The sequence below is a fragment of the Triturus cristatus genome, chromosome 7 (assembly GCF_964204655.1).
Source record: "Triturus cristatus chromosome 7, aTriCri1.1, whole genome shotgun sequence".
NCBI lineage: Eukaryota > Metazoa > Chordata > Amphibia > Caudata > Salamandridae > Triturus > Triturus cristatus.
Window position 1 is genome coordinate 1,545,762,027 of NC_140590.1, and position 16,289 is coordinate 1,545,778,315.

The 16,289-nt window shown below is 51.1% G+C and overlaps 1 protein-coding gene across 1 annotated transcript in view; it reads right to left on the reverse strand.

Moving 5' to 3' along the window:
• SERINC3 (serine incorporator 3) overlaps positions 1-16,289 on the reverse strand; it is a 161,443-nt gene that overhangs the window by 128,002 nt on the left and 17,152 nt on the right. Inside the window, exon 2 of the mRNA XM_085619321.1 lies at positions 125-279. Within this exon, the coding sequence (XP_085475447.1) occupies positions 125-274 (150 nt within the window). The 5' untranslated portion in view covers positions 275-279. The remainder of the gene's footprint in view (positions 1-124; positions 280-16,289) is intronic.

Here is a 16,289-nt window from a genome sequence, read left to right on the forward strand (position 1 = left end):
CACCGAGATAAAACAGAAGCAAAGGACAACTTAACATGAATTAAAAATATTTTGTGGTGGCTTACAAAATGGACATTATTTCAAAGTTGTAAAAAACAAATATGGTAGTACCGCTCCCAATTACCTTTTTCAGTTGCTCTCCTATTCCTGGTGCCAACAAGAGACAAGAGTGCCAAGGAGAAGGAGAAAGGCATAGACCAATCTTGTTACAGTGGAATTGCTGGTGTTGGGACAACATCTGCACAGTAAGCATGCAGCACCACTGCAAAGACATGGCACCTGAAAACAACACACAATATTAAACGAATATTTCTCAAATCTTCACAAAAGAGCATCTGTTACTGAGTAGTATTCAATATGCATTCATTTTGTTAAAAAACAGAAATAAATTAACTTTCTTACAAACCAGAAATGGCAACACAACGAGTCTTTTAAAAAACAACACTGCAACTAGACTTTACTTGTCTACAGTTCAACGGTTAACATGCATTGGACACAGCAGTGGCATTCATTCGCTTCAAAAACAAATTCAGCAGACCACCACGGTTTGGTAAACATATGTTTCGGACCATACAAGGTTCGATATTATAAGGGCAAATGTATGTCAATACTTATAGGTTTAAAGTTGTAACCTGGCAGGCAGCGGCAAGTCTCAGTGGTGTGGGTGCGCGACTCTGGTGTACCACCCGCTCCTGCACCGCCGAAACTCGTAATCGGCCCCTTAGTGTAATACTCCCATTTCTCCTTAAGCCAATCTTCCTTGGTTAGCCAGATTTGTTTTACTATGCGATGAAAACGTATATTCATGGTTATTAAAGTTAGACCTGCTTCTGCACAATGAAAATGTTTTATATTGATTGTTTTCCTATAATCCACTTTATCATCACCCATGTGGCCTCTTGTTGTTACTGTCCTGCAGTACTGACATCCATATTTTAATCCCTGCATCAGTGACATGGGTCTTCACCTCTAACTTTGCTTTGCATCTCAGCTTGAGGCACATCCTATAGTCTCTCCACTTCCACTTAGGAATCAAACTCTATAAAGAACATGCAGGTGAACTCCATATAATATTTTCAGTCCTCAAACCCAAAAACCTCTTGTTTTTTTTGTTTTTTTATAAACAAATTTTTTATTTTCGGCATCAAGGACAATATCAAGGATGATACACAACAGTGCATTGAACATGGCATCAGTAACATCAATCAGGGAAGCATTGACAAGCAGATGTAAAGACCCCCCCCTCCACCCCCATCCCCCGCCCCCCGCACCCCCACTCCTCAAACTATGCCCCCCAGCCATTTCCCCCATATCTTGCGGAATTTTTTGGGGCAGCCCCGGGCAGCGTATAACGACCGCTCCTGGGCCGCACACCAATCCACCCCTCTACTCCAAGTAGACCTTCTAGGTGGGTCTGGCTGTGACCACACGGCCGCTATATCCCTCTTAGCTACCATTAGGGCAGTAGTGATAAAATACTTATCGTTACGGGACCCATCCAGCCCGTCCGTGATGCCCAGCAGAGCCATTTTAGGCTCATGGGGGACCTCCCATCCCAGGACCTCCGCTAGGTCGGTCTCAATCGCTGCCCAGTAGTCCTCCAGGCGGGAGCAAGACCACACCATATGGAAGAAATCAGCCGGAGCCACCCCACAGCGAGCACAGGAGGCGTCCACGCGGAGGCCCGCCCGGTAGAGGCGGTCCGGAGTCAGGTAAGCGGCGTGGAGGTAATAGAGCTGGATGAGCCGCAGCCTAGCGGAGGTGGTAAGCGATCGAGGGGCCATAAGGGCGTCCCTCCAATCCGTGTCATCTAGGGGTCCCACCCAGACCTCCCATCGCTGCCTCTGTCCAGTCCAGTCTACCGGGGTATTGTTAATCAGGGATTTGTAAATGCGGGATATTCCACCCTTCCCCAGGCACCCCAACATCACCTGAGCTTCAGGTGGGCTATGAGAAGGCAATCTGGAGTCGAGAGGGACGTGGGCCCGAACCGCATGGCGTAGCTGAAGGTAGCGATAGAATTGGGAAGACTGCAGCGAGAAGCGGGTCTGAAGCTCCTGGAAGGAACACATGTGGCTCCCCCGCCATATATCGCCCAGAGTGGAGATCCCATTGCCGAAAACCCGCCAGTCCCACCACCTCCCGAAGCCATGTCCCGTGCCACAGCGGTGTGAGCTGTGTTTTCGTCCCCGACCATCGGGTGTGCCTCAGAGCTGCACGCCACGCGAGAAAAGGGGCCCGCACGACGCCAGGGAGCGACAGGGGGACCGATGCTCCATAGAGCATGTTTTGGATAGAGGAGAATCCGAGGCATTGCACCTCGAGGCGATAGGCCGGATCGCCCCATCCACTTGAGAACCAGTCGTGGATCACCAGCAGCTGGGTGGCCAAGTAATATAAATATAGGTTAGTCATGCTCAGGCCGCCGTCGTAGGAGGGGACCCTGCAGCGATCTAAGGCCAGCCGGGGCCTGCCGCCGCCCCAGAGGAATTTGACCACCATCTTATCCAGTTCCCGGAACCACGGGCGCGGAAAGGGGCACGGGGTGTAGCATGTACAGAAACTTGGGGAGGATCATCATCTTATAAAGGGCGACTCTCCCCAACGGATTCAATGGGAGTGTCTACCACCGGAGCATATCGGATCTGGTTTTGTTGACTATGGGAGCCACATTGAGGGCCCAGCAGAGTTCCGGAAGGAGGGTGACCCAGATCCCCAGGTATTTAAAGGAGAGTCTCCGGAGGGGAATGTCCGATTGCCAGTCGAAACAGTCCCGTGACGGGTGTAGCGGGACTAGAACGGATTTTTTAGGGTTCAGGTGAAGACCCGACGCTTGGCCAAACCGACGGAGGATCCGGCGGACCTGGGGCCCCGAGGTCGCTGGATCAGAGAGATAGAGGAGGACGTCGCCCGCATACAGGGCGATCTTATCGGGGGTCATACCTAGCCAGTCCCACCCGCGAAGAGCGGGATCCGAGTGAATCAAGACCGCCAGGGGCTCCATGGCCAGAGCGAAAAGGAGGGGCGAGAGCGGACATCCCTGGCGCGTTCCTCGACCTATGGGAAACGGGCGGGATAGAGCTCCGTTGACTAAAACACGGGCCCGCGGGCTCGCGTATAGGACCGCAACCATGGCACGGAACTGGGGGCCGAAGCCCATATGCTCCAGGACCTCGCCCAGGTACTCCCACCCCACTGAGTCGAAGGCCTTTTCAAAGTCGACCAGTAGGAGGGCCAGATAGGGGGAAAGGCGGCTGCGGTGCGCTAGAGCGAGGTGCAGGCGCCGCAGGCAGTGTCTGGTCCCCCGTTCCGGCATGAATCCCCATTGGTCCGGGTGGACCAGGGAGGCAAGAGATGGGCGCAGCCGCTGCGCGAGGACCGTGGCATAGATTTTGAGCTCGGTGTTGATAAGGGATATCGGTCGGTAGTCCGAGCAGGACTCCGAAGGGGGCTGCGTCTTAGGGAGGACAACTATGGTTGCTGTGTCCGTCTCGGGCCGGAACGAACCCTTCTCCACCGCGTCCGCAAACAGGTCCAGAAGCCTCGGGGCCAGAGTCTCCCAATAGTGAGCGTAGTATTCCTGAGGGAACCCATCAGGTCCCGGGGTTTTCCCGGGCGCCAGGCGGCTGATCGCGGCCTCAATCTCCTGCAGCTCGATAGGTGAATCGAGGGTCTCCGAAACCTCGGGCAGCAGCCGCTTGAGCACCGCTCCATTCGTCCCCAGCAACTCCTCCAGGGAGAGCATGGACGGCCGGCGTCGGTACAGCCGGGAGTAATAGCCAGCGAACGCCTGGGCCATCGCCACCGAGGCTGTGTGGAGGCCGCCCGCAGAGTCTGCGATGGCTGGGATAATCCTGCCTGCCCGAGGGTAAGTGGGCAGCCGGTGGAGAAGAGTGCCGTTTTTGTCCCCCCAGCCGCATACCCGGGCCACCGAGGAGCGCCACAACGTCTTTGCCGCCTCCAGGGAGTGTAGGCGAATTTCTTCCCGCAGGAAGGCCAAGCGACGCGACCGGGTGCTGTCTCCCAACTCCCCCAGGTTGCGCTCCAGTTCCAAGGCTTGAGCTTCGCAATCCGCGAGTTTCTGGGATTGAGCTCGCCGTTGCCGTTGCAGATGCCCCTTAGCGGCCCCCCGAATAGTCGCCTTGCCGGCCTCCCACAGGACAGCAGGGGAGGAGACGGAGCCCGCGTTGTGAGAGTAATAATCGGCTATCTCGCCACCGATCACCCTCCGAAAAGCCTTGTCGTGGAGGAACCAACCGTTCAAACGCCACATTGGACGGGCAGAGAGGGGGGGGGGCCAAGAGCCAGGAGCACCGGCGAGTGGTCCGAGAGGCCCCTCGGGAGAATGCGCGCATCCTGCACTCTGGCACAGTCGGTAGATGGGACGAAGATGAGGTCGATCCGGGCATGGGAGTGATGTGCCGCCGACGTGTGGGTGTACTGGCGAGCCCGCGGGTGCCAGATCCTCCAAACATCACAGAGGCCCTGAGATTCGGCCCAGGTCGAAAGCTGCTTTGCCCGAGCGACGCGGGCCAGGGATACCGGACCTGTCGAGTCCAGATGGGGCGCGTAGACCGCATTAAAATCCCCGCCGAGGATGAGAGAACCCGACGGAAGCTTCGGGAGGAGGTCCCCGGTGTAAGAGAGGGCCGATGACAGGAGGGAGGGAGCCGCGTAGAGGGACATCAGGGTGAGGGGTCGCCCTTCCAGAGTACCACATACCACCACCACCATGCCCAGGGGGTCCAAGTGCACCTGGGTCAGGACGAAGGGAAAGGATTTGCGGAGCAGGATAGCTACCCCTCGGGACCCCCGCGCAAAACCGGAGTGCCACACCCTGTCATAACCATAGCGGGACAGAAAAGGACAGTTATTGCCCAGAAGGTGAGTCTCTTGGAGGAGGAGCACATCAATCTCCGCGCGTTGCGCATATTTGAGGACCGCCATGCGCTTAAAACGGTCCAGAAGACCATTATCGTTCCAGGACAGTACATGCACGGCGGCCCTAGGAACAGGTGGGTCAGCCATAGTCCAGGACAGAAGAGGGGGCCATTGGAGGCGCGGCTGGGCACGCCCCTACAAGGAAGGGACAGCGGGACATCGGGCAGAAGAGCAGGTCAAAGAGTACAAGATGCCTTGGCACAACAACAAAGAAGGAGTAACCCCCCACCAACAAAACCTTCCCCATGAGGAAGAAACAACCCCAAACCAACCCCAAACCCCCACCCCCCACCCTATACTTCGAAAACAGAAGCATCTGTCGCCCGAACCAAGTGAAAGAACCACCAAGCTAGAACGCTCGGGCTTGAGCACTAGTAGACCCCTGGTACAACGGAAATCAAGCCTGATTCACCTGCCCTGGCCAAGAGCAACATTAACAGCGGAGCACTCCAGCCCCCGCCCGGGCACCCCACACCCTCCCCCCCCAAAGAAACACAGAGAGTCAAATGGCAGGACTGCGAGAGAGGTCTGAAGTATCCACCAATTCAGCCGGGTGGGTCGCAGGGCCCGTAAGCCGGGGCGACACGGCCCGTCGCCCGTCAGCCGCGGGACTGGCGGGCGCAGTCGAGGAGGCAGAAGATGCTCTCGACCCCCAGCGCGGCCGTCCCCCAGAGCGCGTGGTGATCACCTCCTCCGCCGTGCGCTCCCGGGGTAACGTGCGGTGCCGCCGGCGGGTCTTCGATGTCCTCCCCGTCCCCCCTGCACACCCGCAGGCGAGCCGCGCCCAGAGCGGTGCAGAGGATGCTCTTCCGTCAGCCAGGACCAGGCCGCTCGTGGCGTGTCGAAGAACAATGTCTTGTGCTGGAAGATGACCCGGAGGCGGGCCGGAAACTGAAGCTGGTACTGGAGGCCCAGAGAACGCATCTTCTGCTTCACTTCAGTGTAGGAGCGGCGCAGTTCTTGAACTTCGCGAGTGTAGTCCGGGAAGATCATAATTTTGTGGTTTTGGTAGTGGAGGGTGTCAGTGCGCCGGGCCTCAAGAGCTTGAGGATGAATGGCCGGGGGGGCGCCCCAGGGGGCTTGGGGGCCAGGGCGCGATGAGCCCTCTCCACCACGAACGAAGCAGAGAGGCTGTCCGCCGGCATCCAGGATCGGAACCAGCGTTCCATAAAGTCATCCACCCGGCCCGATTCGACCCCCTCCGGGAAACCCACCAGGCGCAGGTTGCTGCGCCGAGCGCGGTTTTCTGCATCTTCGACCCGGCGATGTAGCTCCTTAGAGTGGGTGGTCAGCTCCCGAACCTGGTCCTGGAGATGGCGGATGTCATCCTCCGCGGTGGATAATCTGGATTCGGCTTCCAAGATGCGGGTGGTGGCATTCCGCAGGTCCTGCCGAAGGAGAGCAACATCCACCTTGACCTCTCCCACCATGCCTTCAAGGGATGCACGGGATGAGTTGATGGCCTGCAGGATGGCAGCAAGGTCCGCAGCGGGGGCCGGGGCCGGTTCGCCAGTGGGGCCGGACCCCTTCTCAGAGGTCGTGAATTTGTCCATCCTGGTTTGGGTGGCCCCGGACGCCGGCTTGGTGGCCCTGTCTTTACCCATGGCGGGGGCGGCGTTCGGCGAAGCCGGGCAACAGGATGAAGACCCCCCCCCGCGGGATGAGGACGAGTGCCCGGGCTGAAGCAGAAGCAGAAGGAGGAACGGCCGGGGGGTCCCGCAGCGAGAAATGGAGGGGCACCGCCCGCCCCAGCGGTCAAGCCCCAGCGGGACTCCCAGCGGGACAGCCGATCTGACCCCCGGCCACAGTCTCGCCCGTTGCCCTCCGCCGACAAGGTGAGGGCCAAGGTCCCGGGCCCTTAGAGAGTCCCCCGAGTGCCCCGCAGCTGAGAACCTCCAGGCCTCGACTCCTGCGCACAGTCCACCTCTCCGGGGCTGCGCCTCACCGGTATGGTCCCCCCACAGCCCCAGGGGGGGGCACGTCGTCACTCGGCGGGTCTCTTCGGCCGGGGCCCAAAGCGATGGGAGGGGGGGGGGGGGAAGGACGGCACACACGCCCCCCCGACCGCCGATGTGCGGCCCGAGTCAAGAAGGGCGCCTCTGCGCCCGGAATCCAGCAGGCGACCTCGGGCCCGTAGGACCAGTGCAGCACTGCAGCCAGGGGGAAGAGGGAGAGGGGGGGGAGCTGGGGGCCCGAGCCCCCGGCTGCCGATGTACAGCCCGATGGGGGGGGAGGGTCTCCCCTCCGCACCCGGTCTCAGACGGTCCCACGCAGCCGCACTCACCGCCCCACAGCTTCAGTCCACTCAGAGGGGGGGGGGGGGGGGGGGGGGTTGCAAAGGTAGGACTGCTTACTTCTTTCTGCTGTCATCTTTTACAGGGGGTCGTCGCCCCACTCCCGGGTCTCCGCGATGTGCCAGTGGGGGAGGGCCGCACCCCCCCCGGTGCCGCCAGGACCCGCGGAAGCCTCGCGGCCGCCCTCACCTCGGCCTCTGCAGGATCCGGCCTGTGCCCCTCGTGGGCGCCGCGGGCTCAATTGCTCAGCACGGCCGGGCCAGAGCTCCGCGGCCGCCACCCTCCGCCGCCAGTCAGGATCCGCGATGTCCGAGCGGGTCCCGCAATGTCCGCGGCGCCCCCAGATCAGGCCCGGGACAGCAGGGCAGCTCCCCAGGTCACCGCCACCCAGAGCGCGCCGGCCAGGGCAGTGCAGGAGGGAGTTAAGAGGATTAGCGGGGACCGGCGCCGGGAGCCTCACGGAAAGGCGTCCATGACGGTCAGGCGCCACCTAGCGCTCCAAAAACCTCTTGTTTTAACAACCAATGTGCTCCTCTGTCTGACCACAATATTCAACCATCCACTCTTATTCAGAACCGATCTCTCATATTTTATAAGGCAGCAGATCCCACATTCCCCTTCATCGCCCAGTGTCTCAATTTCCTTTTGTAAACTACTTTGAATTGCTTTACTGTCTAAACTCTCTATCTCTATTCTACCAATCTGTTCAACCCCTTCCAATAGGACTTCTGATCTCTCTATAACACTGAAAGAGCCGTCACACACCTAGTCAAATTCATCACCTCAGCCCACCAAAACCACCTCTCATACATCCTACCAGTACTTGATCTAGCTGTAACTTTCAAAACTGTGGACCCCAAATGTACTTTGTGCTTTAAGGGCCTTTGGCAATTCAGGTTCTACTCGCAATTGGTTTTCATCTTACCTCCTACAATGGTCCATCTCTGTTGAGGCAATCCAAAATTCAACTCCCACTCCATTACCTGTCGGAGTCCCACAGGTTATGTCTTGGGTCCTTTTCTTTTCGCTAATTGTACTACTTCCCCTAGTGACGACATCTCTCTTTTCCAACATCCTATATATGAAGACGTCAAGAACATCTTCCCTTTCCCAAAGTTCTCACCCTTTGTACAATCACGTGTACATGACTGTCTTACTGCTTTTCATCACTGGGTAGCCCTCAATTTTCTCAGGCTGAACTTATTTAAGCCAGAGGCCCTTTACTTTAGTTCATCCTATGACTACCTCTACACTTTGCTCTAGCTACTTTCCTCTGGACATACTGACGTTTACTCCATCTGAAGGAACCCGCTACATTCTCTCCAACCCATCCAAGTGTTTGGAATCTTTCACCAGCAGCTAAATATAAAATCGTAAATACAAGAAAAATCTGTCCTCATTTCCCCTCCATAAAGCCAACATACTCACTGATCATCAGAAAACTGGATTATTTCAATTGTGGGCATTCCTCCTCAACAAACATTCAGTCTCTTTGGCAACAGCCCTAAAGGAGATTTTCAGAGATTTATACACTCTCCCCAGAAACATCCTAATTTATGCTATCGTCAGGATACCCTCGCGGGAGAAAGAGCACTAAACAAAACATCACTATCGCAATTGAGCAGACTGGCTTTCTGCTCAGGAAGGGGCCCTGTACAAACTTCTAACACTAGTCTTCAAATCCATTTATGGGGCATCCACAGACTACCTTTCCAAAACGTTTTCCCAATACATTCACCATACTGAAGATCAGCATTTTCTAACTGTAAATAAAATATAATGTCTACTGTAGTACTTGTCCAATGCTTTCTGTCTCACTGTGACAACTAGTCTAATATCGCTATTGTGTACTTAATATCTATCTTATTCCATGTAACCTTATCTATGGATAAATGGACAGAAAGCAACCTCACCCACCTAGGCCCTGTATGCAAATATCAACATTTTCCCTCAAGTCCATGCTCTAATAACCTCAAGGGGCACTGTCTTTTTAGTTCTATGTTAGTCCCTCTTCTTGTATCCTTTTCATTAATTCTGACAATTACTTACACTTCTGCGGTCAAATGTACCAGCCCCTTCAAGTTTAATGTCCATTCTCATCCTGAGCCCATCCTTGATGAGGGATTAGGTCTATAAGGTGGTTGCTAGCATCCTCCCATGTGCTTCATAGATTGGGACACACGGATGCATGTTATATTAGAGGCTTGCCCATACAGATATACTTAACACATGTTTTGACAGGGCCTGAGCTTATGAAGAAGTAGGGCTTCGCAGGCCTTCTGATCAACTCAGGGGTGGGACAAACCAGACAGCAACATTTCTGATTTGCAAGTTTGGCAATGCTATGAAGCAATGACTTCTTGCTAATACCTTCGAGGCAGAAGTCTCTTTCACCAAAGATATCGGCTGTGATCGCTTTCTTTTGGGTGGATGTGAGGGGTCTTACTCAGCACAAGCGTAAAACCACCTGTAGTCTGAAATCTCGAACTGACACACTTCTTTAATTCAGCGTCTCAAACAGAAGATTTTAAAGGGCGATATGTTGGGATACCACTGTTCTATTTTGTGTTTTTATAACATGAATCTGATGTACGCAATTTTAGCTTAAAGTATGTTTGGTCTCAATGCTCCCGCCTTCCTGATTCTTTTCAGAAGGAGGCAAAAGCGTTCAATATGCTGCGCTCTTTTAAGCCTCACCTTAATTATGCGGCATGTGTCAGTGCCAGGCCTCCCTTAATTAATTAAGTATAATTAAGACACTAAAACTTTGCCCACATCCTCGGAGTAAGTCTCGCTGCTGGGCCAGGGCTCCCTCTGAAGCAGTGTTTAACGGCTGTAAAACTGTCTCACTCTTGAGCTACGTGTGCGACTGTCTCCCACCGGGACCAGAAGAAGGTGAGACCCAGGCAGCGAAAGTGAACTGCCGCCTGGCACCAGACACCCAGCCCTCGGCGTGACTTAAAGCAGCAGCAACGCCGGTTCATCTGGTCTCTGCCGGCCCTGAGATTCTGCAATCAGAACCTAGAAATCTCTTCTTTTCCCTCTTTATAATCCCATCAGGGCTCTGAGAAGACGCTTATCCAAACCCTGCAGACCAGGAAGCCTCCCCCCCGCCCCCACGAAAATAAGTTAGATGGACTTTTGAATTAGTTGCATTCAGGAGAAATCTTTTTTTTCCTGGAGCAGAGGGCGTATATATTTCTATAAATGCAGGCCCTCTGTACAACTTCCATGTATTTATTTATTTAGGGGGATTATATAGCACTGACCACTGAGTGTGAAGTAGCGCTTTAAACAATGAAGGTGGCGGACATAAAAAGAATGACTTTAAAAGAATACTGTGCCGACGTACAATTCCAATGAGCACTTAGATGCAACAGGGGAACATGCGAGCAAGTATACACAGTGACCATCTTGTCACATAATCTAAGTGGGGGGTGCCAGTTTGGGATTTCTCTAAGCTGAGAAGTGGGTGGGCGCCGCAGGCTTTCCATAGTGTTATTTAACAACACGTTGAAAACATATGCCTCTCACGCCGCCGCCGCTGCTCGCTCCCCAAAGGCGGATGCCAGCACAAGCACCAGTGTGATTGAAAAGGGAGACACTGTTGGTATTTTATCCAGTCACTGGGACTTTGAATTTGATTGGGCCAAGTTTACCAATGTTTTGGCCAACTCCTGGCGCAGATCTTCCGAGTTAGCAATGTGTGGTGCTTCCTGTCACAGCCGCAGAACTTTCGCAACTCAACACTGCATATACCCACAGCAAAAGTCTTTCTGTTTGTCGCCGTGGTATATAAAAGGCCAGTCAGTCCCACCTAGATTCAAACCGGTAACCCCCATAGGAAGCACAGCAGAATTATATATTTTGCACCGGTTTATTGTTTGAAAACTTTAAGTATCCAACATGCCGCAGAAGCACGGGGCTGCAAGCACGCCTCATTTTAGTAGTTTCTTAAAGAGACTTCAGGAATAGTGTAAATGAGTTCTAAAGTTCTGTTTGGAGTGCTATGATCCAGGCTTCTGTGTTTGTATAGCACTGTTAGCGCTTGTCCCTTTTCACTCTGCATCTCGTCTCTTTATTTATAACATTTATTTGGCACCACAAGTTACCTTTTGGTCACTGTTTGTCTACATAACATATTCCCTTTAGGTAAAAACATTTGCAAACCCAATAGCTCTGGCTAAACACTTATAAGGTCCCGAAGGCGAGACCTATTGGCTATGCCAATGCTTGTTCCTTTGGTGTCTTTGCTGATACCCATCCCATCAGGAGAAACCGTCTACAAGCTTCCAGAGCACAACACCAATAGTTACCCTTATTCCCTGCCTATTTATTATTGCTGAATATTCTATTTCTGCAGTGTGGCACTTTGAAGTCAAATGATCTAAGGAGTGCCAAGTACATAAATTACAATGACTCAGTGTTGGAATGGGAATGTCCCCTGCATAGCGGGCTAGCATGTAACCCTGCTCTGAGTGCATGTGAAACTGGTATCCTAACTTCTATTTTGGCCCTGGAATCACTCTAATGTATGTGCAGAGGTCTAGGTCAAAGCCTAACAATGTGATGCTCAGGACCTGTCCTGTGACTTGGAGGGATGCACTGAGCAGGTCTTCATACTGGATCAAGGACTAGTGTTCCTGTCCTCGGTTTAGCACTTAACACGGGTAGTGGGAGTCAACAGCGTTTTTTCCGATCTTATTGTTGGCAGACCTTTTCATCTGTGTCAGTGAAAGTCTGCTGTACGGACCCTCTTGTGTAAAGTTCCTTTGTTAAGTGAAACCCAGAAACTTAGGATGGCATTCTGTGTGTAAGTCAAGTGTGTGCGGTACATGTTTGGTAGTAAGGCTTTGTGCATGTTTTAACTAGGGTACTAAAGTTAGTAGAGGAGGAGGAGGAGGAAGAGGAGAAAGTAGTATCCCCAGCCAGTGGAAGTGTATTGCCTGAATTCTTGTGGTTGGAGGGTGCAGATCCAGACAATGAAGTAAGAAGGGAGCAGACAGGGTACTTTTTGAAATTCCATGAAGATGTTGTTAGCAAAGGGCTGCTGATTAGTTCTTCCCGAGCATGGCCATTTTATTGAAGAAAGGCATAAAGGATGGGAATGCAGTTTTATAGCTCAAGGTGAGGAAGTTTCTAGGTCATGTCTGTGCTTTTGCCTCTCCCTGATTACTGCTTTAGAAAAGGCATTGGTAGACTGGGGTATAAAACTCACACTTCGTTATGTCCATGTTGTGAGTGCTCTTGCTTGAAGACCTCCCCAGTGCTGCCTCCTGTGAAAAGCATCACTTTATACAGAGGCTGTGACTGGAGAGCAGCCTGAGAAGGACACTTGAAAAGAGAACAACCCCAAACCGATTCTAAAGGATGAGACACTGGATCGACATCACTGGTCTGGAACATGGTTATAAAAATGAAACCCAAACTACCCTCCTTAGTAGCACCAGTTCCAAGACCTTCATGATCAAGGAAAGTTGGCCCCTGTCTGCCCTGTAGCCTCAGAACAAATTATGACACCCTTGTTTTGTATCATAAAAAGCAGAACTCTTCAGTTAGATGTAAATTCTACATGTATCAGTCAACACAGAGTTTGCTCTGTGGCAAACAAAAGAAGTTGAATTTCCTGTACACTGTGCATTGGTAACTTGCAAAGAAAAGCTTCCTGTTGTTAAGCCATTAAAAAGGGAATTGTGATTTTCCACTTCTTTATTTCGACTTTTGACTGACAAGGTATGAGTTGCAACAAGCAGCAGTGATCTGCCAAGATTTGTGGCAAAAAAAACATGTTATCATCCTCAAAAGACGTAGGAACATATTTTGGGTCTATGCCGGTCTAGTGTTCTCCACTCTAAGCAGTGACAGCGTGAATGTCTCTACCTACCACCTCCTATATCCACAAAGATTTTGTTGTTGCTTTCTGACTGGAACTATCTAGCTCTTGCTTCACTTGTCTAGTGAGGAGGGAAAGAAGGGGCCCAAATGTTGCAATTTCAGTATGTGAACTCATTCAAAACATATATTTGTAGGCACAAATCTTGGCAGATCACTGCTGCTTGTTGCAACTCATACCTTGTCAGTCAAAAGTCGAAATAAAGAAGTGGAAAATCACAATTCCCTTTTTAATGGCTTAACAACAGGAAGCTTTTCTTTGCAAGTTACCAATGCACAGTGTACAGGAAATTCAACTTCTTTTGTTTGCCACAGAGCAAACTCTGTGTTGACTGATACATGTAGAATTTACATCTAACTGAAGAGTTCTGCTTTTTATGATACAAAACAAGGGTGTCATAATTTGTTCTGAGGCTACAGGGCAGACAGGGGCCAACTGGGCCAAAACTGTGATGGTCGAGGTCATTTGGCACTGGTTTCCCCAGTTCTGGTCTAAAGCTTTGCAAACTGCGCCAAGTGCTACCCTTTCTGCACTGGACTTTCAAAATAGTGAGGGAAGGCTGCAGCAGGCGTCTCAGGGATGTAGTGTGGGGGGGAACAGCTTAGAACACTACAATCAACCAATAGACACAAAAACGTAATGTCCAGCTCAGTGCTCATCAGTTTGTAAAAGAAAGTACTTTTTTTGTCAAACTTTCTTAATTGAGTTTTCCATAGGGCACAGCGTTGCACAAAGGTAATAATACACAACGAGGGTGTCAAAGGTAAACATTCGAATGCTAATAGTACATACAGTTTCCACTATGTAATGACATTTTCCTTGTAAACAGATATTTCAACGAAAGCGCTGTCATCAAATGATCCGTCTCAATGAATCATAACAGTTGCCCAACAAAAATCCCCCCTCCTCCCGAAAACCCTAAACTATAAACCATGAGAAGGGATAACGGAGCTGTGTACTGTGGTGGGTGTGGGTAAACCAGATAGAAGGACTGCGGCTACCTACAGGGTCTTCAGCAGCACTCCTATTTATATGAGGTGTTCACCAAGTTCCCTACCAGGTATATCATCAGTGTGGGCCTATGACCCAGAAGAAAGTTGATGTCCTAGACACTGAACAATACAGCTTGAGGCTAAAAAAAGGCAGGAAGTTGACAAAGAGCCACTTCTAGTTAGAACAGGACAGGAATAGCATGTTGGGAAGCAAGTTCTCCAGAAGTAGTGTGCTCCTAGTTGCCTATATGAGACCTTGAGTACTGCATCAGTTTCAACTACTGGCCAGGAAATAGCTGGAGAAAAGGTACGTTATTTTTTTTCTACTCGCTGCCTCAAACTGTGCATACAGCTTTTGCAGCATCATTTGAAATTCTGGCCCGTGATCCGTATTTTGTTCCCCTAACACTGCTGTCCACAAGACAGAAACCTTTGGGTACCCCACGAGAGGGAAATGTTCAATTGGGATGTTTGAAGATCTCACACTTTCAGTAAATATCAACAAAAGCTTGAGGATCCGTTGGGAAGACGAACGGCGCCACAGAACTGATGACCGGACCCACTTGTCAATGTGGCATTTGTACTTCATTTGCTATCCACTACATATCCGCTACGGCGCATCCTTATATTCATCTCATAAGCCCTGAGGAAGTTCCACAAACTGGGATTTGTGAACGAAACGAGTTGGCTGTCTTTTTATGAAAAAAATTGGACTAAAGAAAGAATTTGAAGAAAATCTACAAAGACTGATTTACTTTTTTCGGTGCACCTTCAAAGTATCTAGAATTGCTAAATCAACATGTGCTTGCATTTTCTGAGACTAAAAATCCTTGTCCATTCAAGAACCTAGTAGTGTATCCTGGGTGACAAGGGCCCTGCAAACAAGGAAAATGGCTCCACCTTTAGTCCAGTAGGAAGGTAAGGAAAAAACATAATCTGTCTGCAGTTGGCCCATCACACTTCTGGGTCCCGGTGCCGCTGCACATGCTGCACCAGTGATAGCTATGCACCTGCCACAATGACGGCAAGTGATCAACCATCATGGAAACTTGTCACAGCCCTGGGTTCTAAAGAGGAGGGTATAAGTCTGTGCACAAAGGGCCATTTTGCTAGAGAGGGATTTTAATGCCTGCAGCACAATATGGACTTTCCTAAGCAGGACGACTGAAGAGGTCATATAGATCCATGCACAAATGCAAGAATAAGCATTTGTGCATTTTTGAGCGTATTCTAAAGTCTGGGTTTTGATAGCACAGCAAACAAACGGACATACTGCTGACAATATGCATAGAGTGAGTTTTGGCGCCATTCCTTTCAACCATTGGATTTCTTTAACCAACTACTTTTAGCAATTAATTTGCAACTTTTTTCAATTATGTTTTTGGTCAGCCAAGTGCAGTATTCATATATCATCTAATGCTAGTGACTGTTTGGGTGTATACTGCCATCTCCACTCAAGTACTTGCATTAAACAGCCTGCAGGATTACCTTACAACTACTGCCCTCTCGTTCACTGTTGCTCACCCAACATCCTCGCATATCTCACTTTCGCCATTTTCTTCATCACCTCTGCATTTCTTATTCACCTCATGTCACCCTCTCACATCTCGTTCCTGCCCATCTCTCCTTTTCTCCATCGCCTGCTTGTATCTTCCTCTCCTGTGCGTTCTTTGCTTCTCATTTCTGCACTTCCCCCCTTAGTGGCTTCTTAAACAAGCATTGGCATAGCCAATAGGTCTCGCCTTTGGGACCTTATAAGTGTTTAGTTATTGTTGCATGGCCAAACATTTATAAGGTCCCAAAGGCGAGACCTATTGGCTATGCCAATGCTTGTTTCATCAATTCTCACCTCTCGCATTCTCTTTTTAACTTAAGCACGTAACAATGTTGTCATATTAAGTCCATCTTTCATCCACGGCCTTCCTGGTCCGATGGTAGCCCGAACTTTTGACTCATAATAGATTTATGGTGCAGCTTGACAAATAGATGTACTTAACAAATTCCTTTCATGGAGGTCCCATTCTTTACCACCGCCCAAACCGGCACAGCCAACGATACATGTTTTCTTCTGACTTTTGCCTCAAGTTGGTCGAGTGTCAGACTCCGGTCTTTCTGCCTCAAGCTCAGTTGTGAAGGCTTGGGTGACTTGCATGACGTCGCAATGCTGCA